General features: G+C 52.2%; 5 protein-coding genes across 5 annotated transcripts; 2 read left to right on the forward strand and 3 right to left on the reverse strand.

Moving 5' to 3' along the window:
* Positions 1 to 6,137: 6,137 nt before the first annotated feature.
* On the reverse strand, positions 6,138 to 7,464 carry MIND_01427900 (uncharacterized protein; the record flags this gene model as incomplete). The annotated part of the gene is made up of 2 exons (XM_037370661.1): positions 6,138 to 6,631; positions 6,681 to 7,464. 2 exons carry the CDS (start codon positions 7,462 to 7,464, stop codon positions 6,138 to 6,140), a joined length of 1,278 nt encoding a protein of 425 aa, XP_037212932.1.
* Positions 7,465 to 10,415: 2,951 nt separating this feature from the next.
* On the reverse strand, positions 10,416 to 12,041 carry MIND_01428000 (UBA-e1-C domain-containing protein; the record flags this gene model as incomplete). The annotated part of the gene is made up of 12 exons (XM_037370662.1): positions 10,416 to 10,490; positions 10,551 to 10,638; positions 10,691 to 10,764; positions 10,835 to 10,862; positions 10,916 to 11,271; positions 11,325 to 11,433; positions 11,487 to 11,558; positions 11,610 to 11,623; positions 11,671 to 11,724; positions 11,775 to 11,794; positions 11,847 to 11,879; positions 11,933 to 12,041. The coding sequence occupies 12 exons, from the start codon at positions 12,039 to 12,041 to the stop codon at positions 10,416 to 10,418; spliced, it is 1,032 nt and encodes a 343-aa protein (XP_037212933.1).
* A 246-nt stretch (positions 12,042 to 12,287) lies between these two features.
* Positions 12,288 to 15,621, reverse strand: MIND_01428100 (Zn(2)-C6 fungal-type domain-containing protein; the record flags this gene model as incomplete). Its single annotated transcript, XM_037370663.1, has 10 exons — positions 12,288 to 12,357; positions 12,411 to 13,115; positions 13,174 to 13,310; positions 13,359 to 13,477; positions 13,528 to 13,650; positions 13,735 to 13,852; positions 13,905 to 14,070; positions 14,124 to 14,401; positions 14,548 to 15,297; positions 15,355 to 15,621. The coding sequence occupies 10 exons, from the start codon at positions 15,619 to 15,621 to the stop codon at positions 12,288 to 12,290; spliced, it is 2,733 nt and encodes a 910-aa protein (XP_037212934.1).
* A 656-nt stretch (positions 15,622 to 16,277) lies between these two features.
* Positions 16,278 to 20,323, forward strand: MIND_01428200 (uncharacterized protein; the record flags this gene model as incomplete). The annotated part of the gene is made up of 13 exons (XM_037370664.1): positions 16,278 to 16,395; positions 16,517 to 16,561; positions 16,611 to 17,761; positions 17,809 to 17,954; positions 18,010 to 18,641; positions 18,689 to 18,757; positions 18,819 to 19,003; positions 19,057 to 19,152; positions 19,208 to 19,248; positions 19,290 to 19,503; positions 19,558 to 19,709; positions 19,775 to 20,128; positions 20,173 to 20,323. The coding sequence occupies 13 exons, from the start codon at positions 16,278 to 16,280 to the stop codon at positions 20,321 to 20,323; spliced, it is 3,354 nt and encodes a 1,117-aa protein (XP_037212935.1).
* A 1,963-nt stretch (positions 20,324 to 22,286) lies between these two features.
* MIND_01428300 (uncharacterized protein) lies at positions 22,287 to 23,199 on the forward strand. The gene is made up of 3 exons (XM_037370665.1): positions 22,287 to 22,529; positions 22,574 to 22,833; positions 22,884 to 23,199. The coding sequence occupies exons 1-3, from the start codon at positions 22,348 to 22,350 to the stop codon at positions 23,018 to 23,020; spliced, it is 579 nt and encodes a 192-aa protein (XP_037212936.1). The 5' UTR covers positions 22,287 to 22,347; the 3' UTR covers positions 23,021 to 23,199.
* Positions 23,200 to 23,289: the final 90 nt, after the last annotated feature.

Below are 23,289 nucleotides of genomic sequence, written 5' to 3' on the forward strand. Positions count from 1 at the left end.
GAAGAAGAACGAGCGGGCGAGTGCGCAGAACGCGCGTGAGACGAGGGAGACCCTGCGAAGGTCCGCCTTGGACAGGTGCGGAAGGATCTCGAGGAGGATGAGCTCGTTTGGCAGCATTGTGGTGGTCGTTGGGAGGCAAGGGTGTTTGACGTGGCAGCTTTTATGATCTGCGGCTATCAGCTGTCGGCGCTGATCGGAAATCCACATCTTCACATCGGGAGTCGGCCTGGAGATGGTATTGTGTTTGTAGAGAACCAGCACAGAAAATGCAACATAATCTGAGCTTATATAAAAAAAAATAGCTGATACGGCAGCATGAAGCCTTTAATCTTAGATAAATAACTTGCAGATGAGACTCACTGTGTTGAGACAAATTACAATTGTTATGGAAATATATGGGCGGTCCATCTGGGCTGTGTTACCAACCACATCAGATACTAGTACTCAGTTTTGGCTCATTTTTTGTTAGGAAGGACAATAACCAGATTCAATTTGTTATCATAATGCGCCATGATCTGTAGTATTTTACTCAATTCAAATGCCAAAAACGGTGTGAGTACAGCTATCATGCTTCAGTGGCACTAATCTCATGATGTTATTATCATTATGGTTCAAGCCAAACTCACAAAGTCTATATAAAACTAGCTTATTGACTTGTACCACTTCCATATACAATGTATGTCCTGGTATTAGTGCTGGCCAGAATTGTATTATAGTTGACTAAATATTCAAAATATTCAAATTCAAAATATTATGAATATATTATATTATGTCATGACTATACTATATCATAGTCAGAAAATATTTAAATATAGTAGGGTGGATGATCAAAGGTATTTTCCCAGTCTGTGTGCTCACTAATAATACTCATCTTAGTCTGATTTAGACCTACCTCTGATAAGTGTCATATAGTATCTATTATATACAGTGATTTCATTACACAATACATTACTGACCCATTTTGATCAATTCAGCTGGCCTGTGACCCGTGACCTTTTGGCCGAAATGTTCAATTTGGCCTGCAGCCGAATTTTGTTACCCAATTAGGAAATTTGGCAGGCGCGGAAAATTTGAAAATCTTCCTGATTGGGACGCTTTAGGACCAAAAAAATTTGGCTGGGGAATTAGCATAGAAGAGTTTTCAGCGGCTTGGGAAGGGGGCAATTCCTCCAGTGCACAAAGGGGCTCGAGTGCACACCCCGGTACAACAGGTCTCGCCCCTGCGCAACAGGCCAAAAAGAGGGGAATTCAACAATGGACATCAATGCAAATCGCACAAACAGGCAGCCGGGCTCCAAGGAAGGGGTGACCATCTGCGAGCGCAGTGGGGGGAAAAGCCCGGGACGATATACGTTGGGGGATGACATGAAGAGAGGAAGCAAAATACTCAGGCCTTATATGAAAGAATAAACACATTCTATATTGAATCCACAAGAGGCGCGCAGCACAGCCATGCAACAACAAATACGAACAAAGGATGCGCAATTGTGGGGTGCATGTTCCCTGTTGTCATGTGCTGCGTGTTGCAGGTCCGCGATGGCCCGACACCAGTGCTGAAGCGGACAGGCTGGGTCTTATAAGTTATCTGTGACATTTTGGACGCCCAGTATATAGTTGATGCCCTAGCAGGCGGATCCTGAGAGTTTTTTTTCTCTTTGGATCCTCCCCTGCGAGGACTCTCGTCAGAGCCTCTGGGGTTGCCCCTACACTGATTGTATTTTGAGGGTTCTATGGGCTTAGGCTAGAGTTAGATAGCCTAGAAAGAAAGTTAACCATTTATCTTATGCTTTTGATTTCTCTTATAGTAAATATGTGAAATATATCCAGAGACATGCATAGTAGATTATAGATAAATGCATTTTGTGTTGGAGCTCTGGATATAATTTGATTGTAATATGATATGTCCTCAAAATAAATAACCATATTTGGCTGGCACTAATTGATATGTTCCTTACTGGCAATAATAGTGCCAGTTGGGGAAGATTTATATATCTGACTATCAGTATAAACTAGACACTAGTTAATATACACTGGCAAGCTGGTGATATACACATGGAGAGTGCATGATTTAGGGCTGACATCTAAGTTGCTAGAATAATATATTATGCTGGAGCCACAATAATAATAATATAATTGAATGTTGCTTGAATAAGTAACATGAATTTCTAAGTTAAGAACATTGTCACTCACTATGGAATAGCCCTTGTAAATAACTGATATAACTTGTTCACAGCACTGGGTGCAAGACATCACTTACAGCTTTGTGTCCCAATTAGAATTGGTCACATTTCACAGGTTTTCTTACCACTTTAGGACTTTAACAGCAGTGCACCCTCGAATGGAAGTATGGAGTAAATCAATTGTTAAAGTCAATGCCAAACATGCACATACATTCACACGACATCTGCTTAATATAAGAGTAATATGAGAGGATATTCAGTCTCAAATCAATAAACAACACTATCTCAACATAATTGTAGTGTGATCCCAATTTCCAAGCAGGGCACTTCACTGTGGATGTCAGAGGGATTTAAATGAGCTCTCATTCTAGTGTATTATATAATATTGTTCCTGAACCATATGCTGAAGAATTGAAGATATTAAAGGTTTGATGTACCAAGATAATATAATATTATCATATTATGGAGATATTATGCGATGGTGACATGCTTTTTAGGTGTTTGGCATAATAATATTATGATAGACCAGCACTACATAAGTCAGACACAAATGGTATGCTGTAGTATTTTACTCAGTTCACATGTCATGCGTCACACTTACCATATGTCACACGGTTTTGCTCAAATTTGTGTCCCAAAAAAGCAATTTATGACGTTTCCGGGCGCTTCCAGCGCCAATAACTTCCTAATTAGGCAATAATTCGAATTCAAATTTCGTATCAAATGTCACACCATTTTTCCATTCGAATTGAGTAAAATACTACAGTACACAACACAAACCTGTTGTATTATCCTCCAAGATGTCACATCAGGCTCAATCTGCTTTTATTTTCATCAATGAGCAAATTATTTCTTTGTGTGAAAACCCAAAGTAAAACCTTTTGTTTTTGATCCAAACAACACATTCCAAAAACAGTATTTTTTATTTCCTTTTTAGCAAGTTATTCATAGTTTCATAACAAAGTTTCCTTTTGTGGAAACAATTTGTTTTCAAAAAGTTTCAAAAAAAAACTAATACTTTTTAAGCTCACTTTTGGGAGCCAGATTTATCGCAAACCAATGGCAAACTCCGAAGTGCGTCCGTGTGAAGGTGTTTGACGCCCCTGATACCTGATGCAGCGCCACGTGGCTGATTCCTGTCACGGTCAAAATCACTCTTGCTCTTGACGACCATGGCACCAGAGAGCCCCCGGCTCCCGCCCGACCTGGAGCGGCTCATTTTTCGGCTGGTTGCGTATGAGTATCCTCTCGCAGTCCCGCGGCTCTCGCTCATCGCGTGGCGGGTGAAAGAGTGGTGCGTCGTCATGATATCCATCCGATTTGACACTTATGAGGCCGCAGGATTCAGCCGCTGCTTTATCGCACCCTGATTGTCACGAAGGAGGGCTTCACGATCTCCCCCGACACCGCCGGCTGTATTCCGTTCATCTGGCTGCCCTCCTTCACGCGGTTGGTGTCTACCCAGCAGAGTCGACTCCTAAGCGAGAGCGTCACCGCGCTGTTGATCATGGGCGAGCTATCGCGGGCGGAGACAGCTCGTATCCTCACTGCCTGCCCATCGGTGCAGGAGCTTGTCATCACTGGCGACGTTATGCGGGGCCGGCACTACTACGACTCTAGTAGCGATGAAGAAGATGGGAATGACGAGCCCGTCCCGCTGCTGGTGGAGCTTTCCATGGCCCGACTTCGCCGGCTCCGCGCCAGATTTGACCTGCTCTTTGCTGTCCATGGTCTGCTCTCCGACTCTGTCGCGCCGTCGCTCGCCAATATCACCCACCTCGAACTCTTTCAAGGCGCGCCGTATGCCGAGCCCGCCCCCTGGCGCAAAGTGCTCTCGCTTCCCGCTCTGACACACCTCGCCATCGACCGCGCCCGCGTCTTCAGCTATCCAGAAAACACTCGCCTTACGCTAGAGGTGCTATCCTCTCCGCTCCGCCCATTGCGGGTGCTAGTATTCGTACACTACACCGCGGCACCGCCGGTACTGGACACGCTGAATGAGCTGATCCAGATGTCCGGCTGGGTCTGGTTAAACCGGGCGCTGGGCTACTGGGGTGGGCAGTGGCGGGAAGGCGCCTTGAGGGGTGTGGACTTCTGGGAAGAGGCGGATGAACTCGTCGAAAGCCGGGTGCGTCATTGATGTACGTTTATGATCTTCTTTTAGGACAATTGTCTACTTGAATCTGAAAACATTAAACAGTGTGTTCGTGATCAGAGATGACTGCAGGCCTATCATGATAGTGTTCGTCACGGGCCTAGAATCATTGAAACTTATTCACCATTCTCAGTGCAATCGGACAATATTTATGACAATCTGCTGATACGTCGAACGCCACGTCACCCTGACGTAGCTTCTTGCTCTCGACCACCATGTCCTTTGCAGAGTCTCCTCGTCTTCCGCCCGAGCTGGAGCGCCACATCTTCCGCCTCGCGGCTTTCAACAACGCCGCCTGCGTGCCTGCGCTCATGCTTGCCGCCGCCCGGGTGAAGAATTGGTGCGTCGCTCATGTCATCGCGGGCTATCTTCTAACCAAAGCCACAGGATAGAACCAATCTACTTCTTCACAGTAGTCATTGGATTCTCATCCGTGCTTCCCGTGACCGCCCCCGTATCGCGCCTCGCACCGAAGGCGTTCTTTGCGCTCGTTCAGCGGAAGTCACCAGCGGTCATCGCCAGCCATGTGAAGCGGCTCCGGATTGAGGGCGGCCTCACGTCCAGCGACATTCGGGCTATCCTCGCTGTATGCCCTGGAATCGAAGAGCTCGTGATCGTTCCAGTACCAGACACCCGGCTCTACGGCGCCTTGGCCCTGCTGCAGCCGGGTGTCCTGCGGCGTCTCGCCGGGGACCTCGCCCACTTTTTCGCTCTCAATGATTTGAAAGCCATCAGCGCGCACCCTGCGCTGACAGAGCTCACCCATATCGAACTAGAGTTTCCCAACTCTGTGGCCGACGTGCGCAGCTTCCTCACACAGCTCCTCGCGCTGCCCGCTCTCACATACTTCGCTATGAGCCGGATTTATGTCTCGCTGTTCACGCGTCACGCGCCGCTCCTTGACGCCATGCTCGCGGCACGCGCCGACCCTCATACGGCGCTCGCCTTCGTCGTCTTCGTCGATTATAGCGGCACAATCACGGAGCCGGACCCCCGACTAGAAGCAGACCAGCGCTTCTTGTGGGTGCAAATGCCGGATGCCCCAGTGGCGGAGTGGGCGAGTAGCGCCCTCGGTGGACGGGATGCCCTGTGGGCACGCGTGGAGGCCGCCGCTAGAGACACAAAAGCCGGTCATTGAGGTGCTGCCTACATTTCAATAAATTAATACCGTATCAAGTTCAGATGGTTAGTCTGGCACAGAACAGTTCCGTCTTTTGTAGTAGTAGTGCTATGTAAGCTCAAATACTACTTAAAGGTTTTCTTTTTTTTAAAAAGTTGTAACAATACCTCTTAAAGGGATTTTTATGTATGGATTCTTTGTCTAAATGAAACTTCTAGTCTTTTATCTGTGCAAATAATGATGAAATTCCTTTCTTTATGTAAAAAACTTGAAATAAAACCAATGCCTTTTTGTTCTGAAAAAACCAATTACAAAAACAGTAAATTCCCTGTGTAGAAAGTCTATAATACAGTACATCTGATACAGTGATATCTCACCGAGTACGCAGAGTCCTAGTAACATAAATAAGTATATCATGCAAAACATGTATTTGTAATCATAAATGGACAGCCCTAGATTGCAACAAAAGCATCTTGATTAGTCTCAACCTTCTGCAAAGGCTTTAACAGCATAAATCTACATCAAGTCGATCATTAGAACTATGCGGAAACATCTTTATTTCATTTTCCCGCTACACCCATTGGAGTATGGAACAATGAGGCGGCATTATAAGTACATTTCCGAAACACTGCCTGTTATCCTTCATGTTTCACTCAGAACCAGTCAGTAGTCGATATGACCCTCAGTTAACCATCCTGCGCTCCCACATCCGCCGCCTGAGCGCATCCGCGTCACCCCCAAATTCCAGCTTCACCCTCCCTCTTTCAGCCTGAGCGAGGCGAGGCAGGCGGCCCCGCACATACTCCTCGACGAAGCGTTTGTCCGGCGCCGGTATCGAGTCCGGATGCGCGAACGAGAACTTGTGCGGGTTGGCAAAGGTGAATGAAGCCAGGGCCGGGAATGCCGGGAAGTCGGATGCGGAAAGCAGTGTTTCTTCGAGGCGGGCCCAAGTCTCATTCGGTACAGCAAGGAGATCGCGCCGCCGGATGCCGTGGTCAAGGGTGATTTGTGCCAGGTTAGAGTGCTGCTGGTCGAGCGGGAGAGCGAGGAATGACGCCGTCCACGCGAGGGAGTCGACGAGCTCGGCATCGGGCCCATCGCGAAGGAGCAGCTTGGTCAGATTTGGAAACGATGCGACCGTCAGATGGATGTTCGAGGATGAATTAAGCGGTACAGCTAACAACAACATCAGCGACAATGGAAGGAGGAGAATTTGATCACACACGAGGATCCAAATGTAAGGTCAGTTCCCGCACCGAGCCCATTGCTGCGGAGACAAGTGAACTACGACGATCCTCCTCTGGCGGCCCATAGTCGTCGTGGAGGTAGTAGACATCCAATTCGAGAGTGACCAGCCGATCTAGCGCTTTTCGGGGAAGGAGCCAGCGAGATAGCGGCGTGAGGACCTTCACCTCGCCGGACACACACAAGCTTTGCAGCGACATTGACCACCCTGCGTCCGTTGCCCTTCCAGGAATTTCCACCTCGACATCCTCTGTGGTCCACCCGTTGACGCCTGAATCCACGGTGATGTCGATGCTCTCCAGGCTCTCGCACGAGTCAAGGAGTGTGGCCCAGTACGAAAGTGGATAAAGCCGATCCACCAATAGCTCCAGCTTCTTCAGTCCCTTCACAGCACCCTGCAACGTCTTCCACTCCGCGCTACCCAAATGGCGGAACCCAAATGGATCGCTGTAGGTCTTCAGCGCCGCCACCGCTTCGCACTTGAGTAGCGTCCCCGGGTCTAACGTCACGAAGCTGGTGTTCCTTCCGCCCACTGGCATCATATCCAGCTTGCGTATGTAGGGCAGCACCGCGGGTGACGACTGCACAAGTTCGCGGAAAGCGAAAACGTTGGTGTGCGTGAGCCGAACGGTGTGGAAAAGCGCGTCGCGGACCCATGGCCTAAATGTGGGGTGTAATAGCGCGGCGGTCCGCAGGCTGGAGACGTCCTGCAGGTAGGAGACGATGTGGGCGATGAGTTCATGAGGGAAGGAAGAGAGTGACATGGCAGTTAGTCATTGCCGAGCCCGAGACATGTGTGATGACTCAAAGCTCCCACGTCAGAGCCCTATCACATGCAGGGATTGCACTGGGTTTATTTAGAAATCCCCCCCTCGGAGAAGTACTTAATACTGTAGTAATTGGACCATAGGGTCATCAAATTCGAATATTCTCATGCCCGAGAGGGCCGAAAAATTTTCTTTTGGTTTTCGGCGAATTTTAGCTTGATTTTAACACTATGTTTTTTGACCCAATTACACCTTAAGTATGCAAACTTGTGGTCTAAATTCTAATTGCTACAGTAGGATGAAACAGCTATATCAATGGTAGCTTGTAAATCTTTGGACAAGGCTGTCATTTGTCCACCAGAAAATCTCAAAGCACAACTTCAACAAGTTAAAAAAATAAATGCCATATTGATTTGATAATTTAAGCAGTGACTTTTCCAAAAGGAAAAAATTATAAGATCTGGAGGAAGAACTTGAAGTCCTTGGCATAAATCAAGAAATAGATAAATTTGACATCTATCTCTAACATTTTTTTTTTTTTTTTTTTTTTTTTTGAATCCAGTTTATTTGGCCTTCGCCCTGAGGCATGGTAGTCAGCATCATACTCTATCTATGTACTTGTCCTCGCCGTCGCAATTCAAGTTGTTTCGTTGGTATCTTGCCTTTGGCCCAACATTTGGTCTGTCGGGCGGGCGCGAATAGGTGTGTGGTGGGTATGTAAGGTATAGTAAGTATATAGAGCCGTCTTATGCGGCGTTGCTGTATGTTAGTTTGTCGTGTATGCATGTGGTGAGAGAAAAGGAAGTAAAGTAATCAGCCTACCGTGCTCCGGGGGGGGGACATCCTGGGTCGATTCATGTGCGGCGACGAGGTTCAGCTGTTAGAGGCACAACGCCTGCAGTGAATTACTCAAGTACAATACTGACATAGCTATTACAGTCCGCTGGGCCCCGGGGCACAAAGACATCCTGGGAAACGAGCGTGCCGACCAAGAGGCGAAACCAGCATCGACGACATCCACATCACCCCGAGAACAACTGCCGGAGGAACTCAGAGACCCGCTCCCAATTAGCAAGTTGGCAGTGCGCCAAGACATCAACAAAGACCTGTGCAAGAAGGCGGACAAGCTGTGGAAAGCGTCTATACAGCACCAGCGAACGATGCAATACGACCACACACTCAGTCGTGGGGCATTCATAAAAAACACCACGACGAGCATCCCTTGGAGCCACGCGACGATACTGCTGCAGTTGAGAACTGGCCATTGCACACTAGCAAAACACCTTCACCACATCAACTGAGCCGACTCGCCGATATGCAACGTGGCCCACTTCCTCCTCCACTGCAGCGCACATGACGAAGCATGCAGTCGCCTACAACGAGCAGGAGGACCACTCACAAGAGAAATAAGAAAGCTGCTGGGCACTCCCAAGCTATTCCCCCACCTCTTCAGGTACATCGCGGCCACGGGAAGGTTTCGACCGGTCCACGGCACCATTGCCGACCTCGGGAGCACTGGCAAAGACAAGAGTTCTAGGTGTTCCTGCCCGATAAAGCACAGATGATCTAGAAATGTCTTTTGTGTCATTTAGTGCTGGCCTATTATGATATTATTATGCCAAATACATAATAATACTCTCATAATATGGTCCTCCGCAGTGTAATATATCCATAATATAATATAATAATAATAATGTGAAATATTATATTATGATTTTATTATAATATTTGATCATATGCCAACAAACCTTTGGCATTTTCAACCTCAGTTGTTAGTATATGGTTTAGTACCAATATTATGTAATGCTCTAGAACAGTAGCTTATTCACATCCCTCTATTGGATGATATTTAAAGGGGCTTTTCAGGCACATGTCTGCTGTGAATTACCTTCTTTGGCGATTGTAACCATATTACAATATTGATAGTATGTTATGAGTGTGTACTCATCTTGGTTCAGGTTGAACATCCTCTCACCCTAGTGGTTGATAGTTTAATATATATTATATGTAAGTCTTCTTCTTCAACTGATAGTATTATTGCCAAGTCCCAACAGGTAACAATCAATTGATCACTATGAGCAAGAAGAGCATTCATAGTATGTGAAAAAGAACAGGAGAAGTACTAGTTAGTATACAAGCTGGTTTTGTACAAAGTTTGTGAATTTGGGCAGTGTTGATGATAAGATTCAAAGGGTTTGCCATATTAACCCTTTGCAAGATGATAATGATAACCCTTAGCTTGGACAAGATTTAAGCTAAGACCCTTGTTATGCTTAGTGATTGCATCACTTATGATATCAATACAGTATTGTAGAACTTTCTAAGTTTATTCTTCATACTTCTAGCATACCAGACAATTAAACTGGTGCTTAAAACTGCACCGTGAACTAGGTATCTATTGTATTAAATAACCAAGTATAGCATTAATGGACAGAGAAGGGTACTATTGGATATTCAGAGAGAGTGAGAGGGTTCTGATAGTGATTCCAATACCTGAAATTGGTTTGTAAAAAAAAAAAGTTCCCAAAAAGGAAGTACTCTTATTAAGACACTTAATATCAGGACCCTTAATAAGGTAATTTAGATATTAAGCCCTTAGCTTGGGGGCTGACCCTTATTAAGACGCTTATCAACAACACTGATTTGTACCGGATTAGATTTGGGGCTGACATATAAGTTGGTAAAATAATAGATTATAATATATTATGCTCAAGCCATAATAATATAATATAGAATGATATATAATATAATTGTGATAGTAATAATAATATGGCATAATTGTAAATTGTAATATAATAATGGCCAGCACTTTGGCCGTTTGTCTACTGGTTCCTCCACAAAAGCACATCACAGATAAATTTTGCATTTTTCAAGTTGTCTCTAACCAATAACCTTTCCGAGAGGGAAAGCATAACTGGTCACCATGTACTTCCAACATAGAGCTATGATCAAACAGTCTCAATCTGCATCCTACTCCCACTGCTGTTCGTGTCAAGCACCATTCTATCGGGGAAGAAGACGCGCTGTCCGCGCGGTGTCAACGGCGTCTGGCTGGAGATGACCCCCGCACGCAGGCTACTCGCCAGGTTGAGCTCGTTCTCCTGCGCTGCCGCCTTGCGCAGGTTGATCAGCATCCGTGAAGTCATGATTCCAATCGCCGCGTGGAATGGCCTGTAGTTATACTTAAGAGATCAGAACAACACCAGGCGTAATGGCAGCGTACCCGTAGCTGAACCAAGGGATGTGTGTTACGTTCTGAGGAGAAAAACAGCTGAGTGGAAGGTATACCGACCAAGCCTAACGCACCACGACCATCAGCTAAGGGTATTTCAACAGGTGTATCTACGGGCGGAGCAGGAGAACGCACATTATTGAAAACAAGTAAAACGGACACGCTGCAGTCATTCAATCAGAGTCCGCCCCACACACAAGCAGACGGATAACGCACCCGAAAAAGTAGAGGACATTGTCACGCAACAAAATGGTGTGCAGCGGCAACAGCGCGCGGTACCCTCTGCCCTTCCCTGTCCATTTCTTCTCTCCTGTCGCCGCACCGTCGGCCCACACCAAAGCCCACACGCTCTGCCCCGTCTTCACGAGCGCGAACACGAAGAGCACGCCCTCATGCGCCGTCGCAGGGACCCACTGCACCCATTCAATCCCTGAATGCACTGTCGGGCAGCCGGGGAGCGGGAGGTGGATCGCGTTGGCGATTATAGCGGCGCGGTGGTCGTGATTGTAGATGAGGATCCAGAAGAAGGCAGCGATGGAGCAGAGGAAGAGGAATACGTTGATCGCCGCAATCTGTGATGGTTGTTATTTCTAGGAAAGTGTTGCGTGATAGGCTACACACGCACCCGTCGCGAGCAGTTGTACAACGCGTAGACCCGCAGCTGCATGATGATCTCGACACTCCAGAGGGAAACGGCACCAACAACGCGGATGATGGTGTCCATCGCCACGCATCTTCGCATGCCTCAGAGTCCACACTACGAGAAAACAATAACGGATCCACGTACAAATTATTATTAGTGATCCCCGGTCTTGCGAAGACATGAATCTGTACGACGTCGAAGAGCAATAGCGCAATGCTGCGGACATAGTAAGCCAGTTCTAGGTGTTCCCAGCGACTTGGTTCCTACGTGTAATATCGAATCTGTGGGCCATGAGAGAACGCTGGACCCATGATTGATTCGAGCGCACCCAAAAAAACATAATTTTACTGAAATTAAGGCGCTGCGGCCAGATGTATCGAATCTATCGGGCACGATTAGAAGCACATCCGCAGCTTTGACGCAGCTACGTGCCTCGTCCTCCAAGGTGACGACTACCAGACGCGTCGCTCAACCTCAAGGCATGGAGCGGAGATATGTACGCACGGTAATCATGCAAAACCCAAGTCAGGCCCGCCACTGTGTATGCCTCGTCAGTCCTTCGACGTCGACAATGGACACTGATTGCTCACGGACGACATGCAGGGGAATGAGGTTCCCGCGGTAGAGCGCTGCGAGGTCGGGCTGGCCTGCAGACGCAGCTAAGGAGGACGGTGCTGGCGACGGCGAGGCATAGGACATGGAAGAAGAAGAGAAGGAAGAAAGGCTAAATTGCGCGGGGTTCCGAGATCAGCATCTGTCGAGCCAGATTGACAACGAGCGGCGATCGGTAAATACTCTGTTCGGCGTCTTATTTTTAGGTCTTTTCTATTGCGATCCGCTCTCGGCCGGGGCTATGCTGCGATGGACTCGTAAAATGAGATGAGATTGCGGTTCCTGATAAGATAGCTAACACACTGTTCGCCCATTGGAACACCGAAGATGTGGCTAACCAGACTGGCCGGCATGGGTGGAAAATGCGTTGACCATGCTGAAGTACGTGCCCCAATCATTTGCGCTGAGTGGGGGTGATGAGGGAGAAGGAAGTCCAGAAAATGGAACAGGACATACGCAAGCCCTGGTGGCGCATTCGCCCACACATTCATCGCACCGCCGAAGCCCAAATCCTCTCCCACCGGTCCGACAGGCCCACTGGCGCCGACATCCTCCCACATCGAGTATCCACCTCCCAGTTCGGCGGTATGCATGGGCAGCGTTTCCCCGCCTGTGCCCATGAACTCTCCGGGCGCGCCAACCCAAGCGAATGCCTGATCCGCCCATTCCTGCAGCCCGCCCATTCCCATGTCGAGCGTCGTCGTTTCCGCAGACCAATGTGCCTCGTACGGCACCGCGGCCGGCGCGGGCGCGTACATGGCCTCCAGTGCGGAATACGCGCGCTTACTTCCAACATTGATCGAGGAAGTCGACGCAGAAGCTGACAGGGACGTGGGCGGGGTGGGTGGTGTGCTTGTGAAGGGCGACGGGCTGCCGATCGCCATTACTGGCGGCGCGGTTGGATAGATGAGGGCCGGGTCGGGCGGAAGCTCGGCCGGAAAGTTCATTCCGCCTACACGAGGTTCTGGATTTGGCGCCGGGCTCTCGTGATGACCGGAGGTAAGACTCGTCCTGCCTACACTCTTCTCGCTGGTGCCGGGAGTTGAATTGACACTCGGATTATCGACAGTGCTCGGGCCTGACCGCTGGGCGTTGAGCGGCACTTGACCAACATTCGCCAGCTCGGCGAGGATGTCCCAGAAGAGACCGGCCATCTGCCATCTGCGTACGTGTGAATTCCCCCGCTAGACCTAAAACCGACAACAAGTGGAGTACACACCGTGCTTCACAAACCCGGATGGCCGCCATGATCTTCTTGACCTCATCGACCGCAGTGTTCATATGCGGAGGAAGTCCCGTCCTCTTCACGCTCCACACGTTCAGCAGAAGCACGACGCCGGCCATAGTGAGAGCTGGCTGAGAGAAGATCAAAGTGGGCCAAGATTGTTTTAAAAAAACACGTACCAGCAGATTAACCGCCGGCTGCCCATTTGTCCTCTTGGTCCACACGTCCGCAACATGCGCGCAGCTTCGTGCCGCATTGGTGCAGATTGCGAGGCTCGGTAAGCCGGTTGGTGTACGTGCTATAGAATGCAGTCGTCACGAAACTCAATGATACGAAAAGGTGACACACAGTCGCGCCGTAGCATCGGAATGAACGGTCGGTGAATCGTCATCTGCACATGGTAATAGGCGCAGTACAACGCAACACTCTGCTTGAAGAACAGATGATCCTGGCGTTGAGGGTCCCATCGTACTGGGTGGCAAGTCAGCAGCGGGTACAACATGCGGTGAAGGCGAAAGCGCCGCGCAAGTACTAGTAGAGAGAAAAGCTACGCACAATGCTCCGGGATCTCATCCACCCACTTGTTCAGAGCCGAATCAAGCTCAGCGACTATGTGCTCCTCCCAGCGGTCGTCGTCCGCCCGGAGCATCCCGCTTTTCTTGTCGATTGAGTACTACGTGCTCGTCAGCATTCAAATAATGGATTCTCGGAAACGAAAAACCCACCAGAAGGCGTAGCACGAAACCCAGGATGTTGTTCAGTTTGAGCATGGCGTTGAAGAACGCGACAGAACTCGGCACGTCCTTGGGCTGTCGCCAGGCTTGGGCGGGATCAGATACTTCCCCCGCCCATGCAGAGTCATCCACTGGTGTCGGCAGTTGAAGGTCGAAACTGCGATGGCGTTAGGGTCGCAGCCAAATGAAATGCGCAAAAGATATACGCACTCGTCCCATTGCACACCGCAGGGTCGGCCCAAAGTACAGCTCACAAGCCGATCATAGTATACCAGAGCCCAAAACGCGCGGCGCCACAACTCCGCTTCGACTGAATGTCGCTCAAGTCGATCGCCAGAGTCAGAGGTAGCGTCTGTGTTAGTACTGCCTGGGTATGCCCCGTGCATTTGCCTGCGGTGCGCGCCGACCTCCTCCGCAATGCGCAGCCCGACACCGATGAGCGGCCACATGGCCTGCGTCGCGCACCCCTCCAAGAAGTGAATGGCCAGCTACTGAGATATGAGTCTTAGAACCACGTAGAAGAAACCATGATAATAAGCACTAATATGGACCAAATGAACCATGAAATGAACGAGAGTTGGAGACAGGGAAAGAGGGAGCAAGGGAGAGAAGTAAGGGAAAGAGGGCCACGCACACAATATCGCTGCAAGTCGTATAACCCCGGCGTCTCAAACATAAACTCCAGTTCCGTCGACAGTTGGGAGAAATATTGCCACCCACACGCTAATTGTGCAGTTGTGCCACCGCCAGCTGCATTACTGCCGAGTACCCGCGGGTCCGGCGAGAAGCGCGCGCCAATGGCACAGACTATAAGCACAATTGCGCCAACCTTATCGTCCTCTAAATGGCCGTTGCGAGCAAGCAGGCGGGTGAATGTGGGACGGTGCAGGAGCGGGACATACACGTTGGCGTGCTCGAAGTAGAGGGCGACGAGGTCGGCGAGAAGATCTGGTGGCGGGAAAACGTAGCGTGGCCGAGACAACCCGCGCAACGTCCAGGGTACGGGGCTCCAGTACTCCATTCTCCTCTCCGTCCATCCCTCGCCCAGCCATGTCGCCGGATTACTCGGATCCTTCCCCTTCCCAGCCCTCGATGCCATCTTGAGGTCCATAGCAGTCTTGACAAGCATAGCCCCACTTGATTTCCCCATAAATTGCTCGCGATGGCTACTAATCTTCATGTTGCTGAGCTCTTTTGCTAGTCGCAATTCTTCCGTGACCTCATCGTCCGACCCATCCTCCAAGTTCTCTGCCGCGTTGGCTGCGCGGATAGTCATCGCCGCAAACTCTACTGCAAGGCCAGGCCTCACTTTTGCTCGTGTCGTCGAACCATGTGCCGTGACGCTGGACTCCGCGGACCATCCGGGCTTTGAGGTTTCCGTGAACTGTCAATGTCATGAAATAAGTACGGTGGGTGACAGAGAGAATTATAGCAAACGCACCTGCTTCAGCTTCTCCTCCATTTGTGCCAGCCGCCCCTCTAACACCTCCGTATAGCTTCGTTTCTTCGTGGTGGTCTGCGCTCCGGAGTAAACACACTCCACCCCCGCCTCCGCGCAGAATGAGCACCGTTTCGTCGCGCTTCTGAGCCCGTCGCACGCCCGCCGTTTCTGGCGGCATGAGTCACACGCGCGCTGGATGCGCCGTTTTTTAACAGGGACCGCGGGCAGCGCATTGACCTCGTCTTGGATTGTAGAGTGGTGCTCCATTCAGCAGCGGCACGAGCAGGGAAGCGGGAGTGTCAGGGAAAGGGGATGGCGGGAAGGGAAAAGAAGCGCTTGCTTGCGTAATCTCAGATGGGCCACGTCATCTACGCAAATCATTGATCCGAGACTGGATCCGTGGCAACAGCCTGCCGTCTCTGAACATTCACTGAAGATAAAGTTTTTCGAACGGTGACTCGTGAGGTACCTCGAATTTCGGAGTCCTGTTGCCTGTAGGGTATTAAAGGTTCAGATATCTTTTCTTGGCGTGCACCACAAACATAGCAATGGATGATGGGAAGATGATGGTCATTTGTGCGACGGCGACCCTTAACGTGGGTACTACTCACTGCGGAGTATCCTCGCCACTCGCTCCGGGACCTTGCTGAGGCTTGCCCAAGATGCTGCGTGTATCACACGTGTGCGGGCCTAGGCTCTCTATGACGTCACGCATTGAGTCCCGTGCGATGACGCAGCGCGATTCTTCGAGCAACTTCGCCGGAGTACATAACGGCGCGCTGCTCCACCTCCGCCCGCCCCACGAACGCGCCTTCTCATTCTCTTTTGATTCTCTTCCCCCTTGACACATATAATTGGTGATTGGTGGGTGCCTGGGCCTGGTCTAGACCCCGATCACCAGCTAAATCAGGAGATACTTAGACATGGTCTCGCCGCAACCACCACAGACACCGCCCACACTTGCGCCGTCTGATTTCATGCCCAACGATGGCCAACCGCCCCCGCCGCTCACGGTGCGTGCACCAGTGACCAATCCCGGAGGTGCGTGACTTTTCCCCGATGTCACCGGCGCCACGTCACGCCGTTACCCATTGACAGCGCTTGTTTTTTCTCTTCCACCATCTCCTCCGTTTCCACCCGTGCTGACGCGGTACGCATGTAGAATTACCTTTAGGGCACTCGGGAGTGTTAGAGGACCAGGAGCCAGGTGCGTGGCTGTCCATTATACTGGGAGTAGCTGATTAACCCCAGGCGAGTTTTTAACGCCTTTGCGCCGACTGAGGCGTCGGGATACGCAGGCCTGCAACACCGGTATTCGCCGCCTGAAGCACAGGAGAGCTATTACTCCCCGTACCACCACCACCAGGCCAACTCTGGCTCCCTCCCGTACCAGATGTCTTACCAGCTACCCGTCCAACACACCGGGTTCTATGCCCAGCAGCCGCATATATCTCAAAACTTATATATCCACGCCGCGAGCTACCCACACTTCTTCCCTTCGCCCACGTACCAGGCTTATGCTCATGCCGGGCCTTCCATGGGAGAGCGGACTAGCCCGTGGTGGCCCCAGCAACAGCCATCGCAGTCCTCTCCTCATAACCGCCGCTCACCGCATGCCCCCATTGTCGGTGCTGCTCATGGTACTCCTGCCCTTCCCGTCAGCCAGCCGCATCTTCAGCGCAAATTGTCACAGCGCTCTCCTCAAAAAGTGCCCGACCCGGCACACCAAGAGGGCAGCGGAAAGCAAACGGCGAAACCGCTTGTGCGTAGGGAGTACCACCCGAATCCGCCCGTCCGGCGCTCCGACTGGGTAATGTGGGCGGGTAATGTCCCCAGCGACGCGAAGCACGATGAGCTGTGGCGCTTTTTCACATCACCGTCTCAGCTACCGCCCCCTGCCGATGCAAGCACAGTCAGCCCCGAGTCCACACAATCCTCACCACCACCACTACCGACAACGACAACAACAACCGCAAGCGACGAGAACGACTTGGGCGTGCTATCCATCTTTTTAATTTCTCGATCCAACTGTGCCTTCGTCAACTACGAAACAGAGTCTCAACTTCAGGCGGCGATTGAGCGTTTCGATGGAGTCCGTCTCCGCCCTGCAGACTCACGATGTCCGCGCTTGGTGTGCAAAGTGAGGAAGAAGGACGACGATCTGAATGCGGGGGTTGGCGGACAACGAGGGATGGGAATGCACACGGGGTGGGTGAAAGCAAACAAGGCCAGCCGCAGGGCGTCTGGATCCGGGGGCTTGTCGGCGTTGACAGAAGTGTCCAGGCCAGGACCGACTCCGTTGAGCTCTCGGTCCGGGTCTGGCTCGCATGCGAGCGCCTCGACGGACTCTAGCATGCTGCGAGAGAATTTCCCGCAGCGATATTTTATACTCAAATCGTTAACGAGGGTGAGTGGTCCGTTTATCCCTTCCATACTATACCTAACTTCTCGCAGGACGACCTGGAGCTGAGCATCAAGACCGGACTGTGGGCGACGCAAAAGCATAATGAGGGTGTACTCGACCGGGCGTTCCGGACATCGGAAGACGTATTCCTTATTTTCAGCGTCAACAAGAGCGGCGAGTTCTATGGGTATGCAAAGTGCGCGTTCTTGTTTTGCGTTATAGTCTGTTTCCGTTTGACCACAGAGTTGCAGGATGGCGGGACCGATCAGCCGGTCCAACGGCTCGCCTTCAGAATCGACTCCCTGGACCAGACGCTCCCCAGTTCATCCCGCTAATACCCCGTCCCCGCTCCTAAGCAGCTCGCACTTCGTCGACGAGTCCCCATTACCACTATCTTCCGCCCGCGCATCAAATGTCCAGTCAGCACCCGCCATTCTCGGTCCCAGAGAGCGCGTGTTTAGCGCTGCCTCACCCGCGGTCAAGTACAGTCTCGACCACCATCTCTTCGCCAATCTGCAGTCCCAACCTGCGGTGATCGAGCTTGACGAAACGGCACCGGTCAGGGCGATGCGTTCGCGAGGAACCTCTCGCACCAGCTCCGGGCCGGTACTACCCCTGGCATCCACACCGAGCCCTGCTGGCGGGGATACGGCGCCGCGGCCGGATCGCGTTATCATGCCCGAGAACGCCGATACGAGCTGGGGCAGCGACTTTGCGTTGACGTGGATCTGTACGGCGCGCCTGCCGTTCACGCGCACCCGCATGCTGCGCAACCCGTGGAACCACGACCGCGAGGTGAAGGTGTCGCGGGACGGGACGGAGCTCGAGCCGGGCGTCGGGAAGGCGTTGCTGGAAGAGTGGCAGGCCTATATTGGCAGTACTGGTGTGAACAAATGATTTTCTGTATAATATAATGAAGCTTCCTCGTAGCCATGCGAAGCACAATCGCGTTGTGTCATCACGTCATCAACAGCCTTAGTAGACCAAGCCTAGACGCCTGTCAATGAGTCAGCGGAAGCCTCTTCTCTCGTCGTGTCATCTTGCGCGCTGACTGAGCCAGTGGGCCGCGTTGTGGGAAGATCCGCGCCTTGGCGGGTCTCTGCGAGGCGTTCGGACAGCGACAACGAGTCGCCCACCGGCTTGCAGCGTCGCGCTACTAGTATAAAACGGGCGAACTTCAAGATCGCCGAGACACCATCCGACATGGCTATTCCCAAGACCACACGGCAATACATCGTGCAAACGGTTTGCGCAGCCGCTCTCTATGTTTTTTTCCGCTCATTGCCGTCACGGTCAAGCCCGGGTCTCTTGACGCGCTTAAGCTCGTGGAGGTGGCTATTCCGGCACTCAAAGCAACAGAGGTGCTGGTGAGGACGAAGGCCGTCTCGTTGCAGGTTCATCCCTAATGATAATTCTCGTGCACATCATGATGCTGATTTCCCCTGACAGTTCCGCGACCTCATGGTTGCCCACGGCACCTACCCGCATCAGTGCGTCGCCGTGCTGCGCGTACCTATCTGACACTCTCCAGTCTCCCTCCCAACCTCGTCCCCTGCTCGGACATGGCTGGGGAAGTCATTGCTGTTGGCGTCGAAGTCACGCAATGGAAAACGGGCGACCGCGTCATGGCTAACTTTTTCCTTGACCTGCTCGCACCAGCAGGCATGACGCGCGCGATCAAGGCGACGGCGCTGGGAGGCCAGGTACATGGTGTGCTGACGCAGTGCAGAGCATATCCTGCCCATGTACGTCCCTGAAGTTATGTTGGCTTTTAGAGCGCTGGCTAATGCCTTCGGCAGTCGCTCGTTGCTATTCCGGATCACCTTGCTTTTGAAGAAGCCTCGACGCTGCCGTGCGCGGCCCTCACAGCATACAACGCCCTTGTGGACGGCCTTGATCAAGTAAAGGCTGGCGATACGGTGCTGATCATGGGAACAGGTGGCGTCTCAATGTAAGTGCTCCTTGTCCTTTGACTCCTGGGATTCGAATTCATTCCTCCTTATCCACTGCCCGCAGCTTTGCCCTGCAGTTTTGCGTGGTATCTGGGGCTACAACCATCATCCTGTCATCCTCAGCAAACAAGCTCAATTTCGCTAAAACGCTCGGCGCGACGCACACAATCAACTACTCCGAAACTCCCGCTTGGGATGCAGAGGTGCTGAAACTGACCAACGGCCGCGGGGTGGATCGCGTGCTCGACGTCGTTGGAAACCGCACTTTGGCGCGCTCTATTCGTGTGGTGCGCCTGGGCGGCTGCGTCGACATGATTGGTGCCGTGGGTGGGCAAAGCATATCGCCACCTGATATTGTCGGCCCTGCAATCTGGGGTCAGGTCCGCCTGCGCGGAAGCTATGTCGGGGCGGTCTCGCAGTGAGCTACTGAGTTATGAATGCCGATATACTTACACACGCTAGATTTCATGCGATGAACCGCCTCCTTGCTGCACACCCGGAGCGCACGCGTCCCGTAATTGACAAGGTGTTCTCTTTCGAAGAGGCACATGAGGCATTTGCGTACCTGGAGAGTCAACAGCATGTTGGGAAAGTTGTTATTAGTGTAGGCTAGGCAGATCTTGCAAAACACTAGATGAACATGTACTAAAAAACCTAAAACTCTGAGGAATTTCCAGGAAGCTTGCCATTTGCTCAAAAAGGTGACATTTTTAGTAAACAGAAAGGCATACAGAAAGGTTATATTTTAGATGATCTTTCATGAGCACAATTGAATGAAATAGGTCAGTATTATGATTTCTTATTATGCCATATTATTAATTATTAATTATTATTATTATTATTATTATTATCATTATATTATGCCTAGGACCAGAACAAATATGATATTATTCCATATTATGTTATGATATTATTATATTATTATTGTGGCTCTGGAAGATTTCTACACCCTCAACCCATTTGCGCCCTGCGTAGTGATGGCCAAGTCCGGTTCGGTCCGGTTCTTGGCCATTTTTGGCCGAACGCCGGACTGCCGGTTCGGTTCAAAAGCAGATTTGGCCGAACGTGAACGCCGAACGGCGGTTCGAACCGGCCCCGAACCGGCGTTTTTTGGCCCAAAATGGCTGGACCTGGCCGAACCGAGGGCCAGGTTCGGTTCAGAAACGGCCTTTGCCGAACCTGAACGCCGAACGCGCGTTCAGTCCGGTCCGGTTCGGGTTCGAACCGAAATCCCGAACCGGACCTGGCCATCGCTAGCCCTGCGAGGAACTTGTAAATGGACGATGGAAAATTCGCAAAGAAGACCAGAGCGCGCAAACCCATAGGGTGTCGAGACGCCGCCCACAACGGAGGGGGTGATATCACGGTTCGGGTTGGGCCGCCGGGCCATTTGGGGCCGATCGGGCCCGCGCAGGCCCACACAACCACCATACTCCTCAATGCTCTCCCATTCTTCTAACCCCTTCCCTTCACCCCTGCGGGCCCTACGCAGCGCCCATCCGATCCGCCCTGGGACCTAGCGCCCATCCGATCCATCCCTAATATCTGAGCGTATAAAAACCGTACTTACAGGATGTAGTCGCTAGGCTAATATCATCTATTCTCCGGGCTTAAAACCCATCTTCGTGCTCCTTAGACCCACTCGCAGTCGGACCACCCGACGACCCGATACGGCCCCAGCCCGACGCTGACACTTTACCTGTTTCCGGGAGTCTCTCCAGAGTCACCATCAGGGTTGCTATGCAGTCACTCCATCACCACTCTGGTCACTGGTATATAGTAGTGCACCTGGGCAGCGGGCTCCTTGGCTTGTTCTCTCTAAGACTCTAAGGATTCCCCTCTGCTCAGGACCCATGCCGCAAGGTTGCCCTTGCACCGACACTCAGCGGGGCAAATGGCTGGGATATATTTACTTCGATGTCGGCCAAGCTGCAATTTATTGAATTATGTGAGTGCTCAGTGCTACTAGTAGCTCAGATGGAGGCACATACTGTGTTACCAACACACAAACAAACGGAACTAGGACGACAATGGCGAGTCATAAGTAAGTAGGTATGCTTGGGTGTGATGTGTCGGCAGAACAAAAGATCAAAAATGAACCGTAGCCTTCCGGCCGACGGTAAGCCAAGGGCCAAGGGCCAAGGGCCGGGGGTCGGCTGCCTCCAAGCCCGGGCCCGGCCCTAGACAGGGCTTGGCAGGGCCGCGACATCACTGTGATATTATTAACCCGGTGCTTGACTGTATTAAGTTTCGGGAGCCGCTTGGCACCGACGCGCGCGGCATCAGCAGGAGGCTTCGCGGGCGCCGCCTGTCGCGCGAATCGCAGTTGGCGTGGGTGTGGGCGTCTGCCCCGCTGGCGTGCGGACCCGGCGCGCCGCAGGGGTGGATGGAAGGGCTGAGGCCGAGCTCGCGTGCGTGCAGGAACGGCGTGACCCCCCGCGGATGCACGCATAGCTGCGCGGCTGCCAGTGCCCAGCCGGTCGCCGTCGCGGTCGCGGTGCCAAGCGCTGCCCGACGCGTGACCTCGCGCGTGTAATATACGCGCACCGGGGACCTCGCGAGTATACCCCCCGATCAGACGGGCACCGCCTTGCCTGGGACGTTATATACCGCGCGACAGAGAGGGTGGGCCAACACATGGCGTCGCTCCCGCGCGTCCGCGCCGTCGTCCTCGGCGCCGTCCTGCTCCTCGCGCTCGTCGAACTCGGCCTCAGCTGCGCGCTGCTGCAGGCCACCGCGGGCCTCGAGACGGTGTCGCTCACTCACACGATCCTCGCGCTCGCCGCCGCCGCGTTCACCATCCTCGTCGTCGTGCCGCTGTACGTCCTCGTGCGCCCGTCACATCAAGTTAACACCCTTTTAGCCTGGTCCTCGCGGGCGTCCGGCCCGGCGGGCCCGCGTCGTCCCTCGCCGCGGAGCTCCCGCTCCTGGGGCTGTGCGCCGTCCTGTGGCTCGCGGCGGGCGGCGCGACCGCGCACGCGCTGGGGGACACCGACCTCTGGGCGTACGGCTACACGCCGTACTGCGCGCGCGCGTTCGTCGCCGTGGCGCGCGGCGCGTTTCCGGCCATCTGCGCGCAGACGCGCGCGCTCGCGGCGTTTGCGTTCGTCATCGGCGTGCTGTGTGCGTGACAATTAAGTTGCATTCGTTGTTAGCGGCTGATGGATGGGTAGTGGTCGGCTACTTGGCTATGCGCGTCGCGCTCGCGGTCCGGCGCAAGCAGCCCGTGTGGACGACCTCCGTCGGCGGCCGCGCGGACCGGGCGAAGGCGCAGGGCGGCGGGCCCGGGCCGGCCCTGGCGCAAGCGTGAGCGTGACAGGGACCGTCTTTTGCACGAGGCAGACTTTCGGAGTGCTGGCTGGCGTATTACGAACAGAATATATCGAAGTCCAATCCCCTTTTCTGAGTGTCCATGATCCGAGGCCGGGCAGAGAGATTTCGCTGATTTCTGGGAATCGGCGCGGAATCTGCAGGTGCGCGGCTCTGTGAAAGGTTATCTAGACAATATCTTCATATGTACTTAAGCTAATACCAAGATCTTTGCGCCGCTCAGTCGCCCCCGTCGAGTCCTTCCGAACC

This window comes from Mycena indigotica (assembly GCF_014461135.1).
Source record: "Mycena indigotica strain 171206Taipei chromosome Unknown Mind.scaff0020, whole genome shotgun sequence".
In the NCBI taxonomy this organism is placed as follows: domain Eukaryota; kingdom Fungi; phylum Basidiomycota; class Agaricomycetes; order Agaricales; family Mycenaceae; genus Mycena; species Mycena indigotica.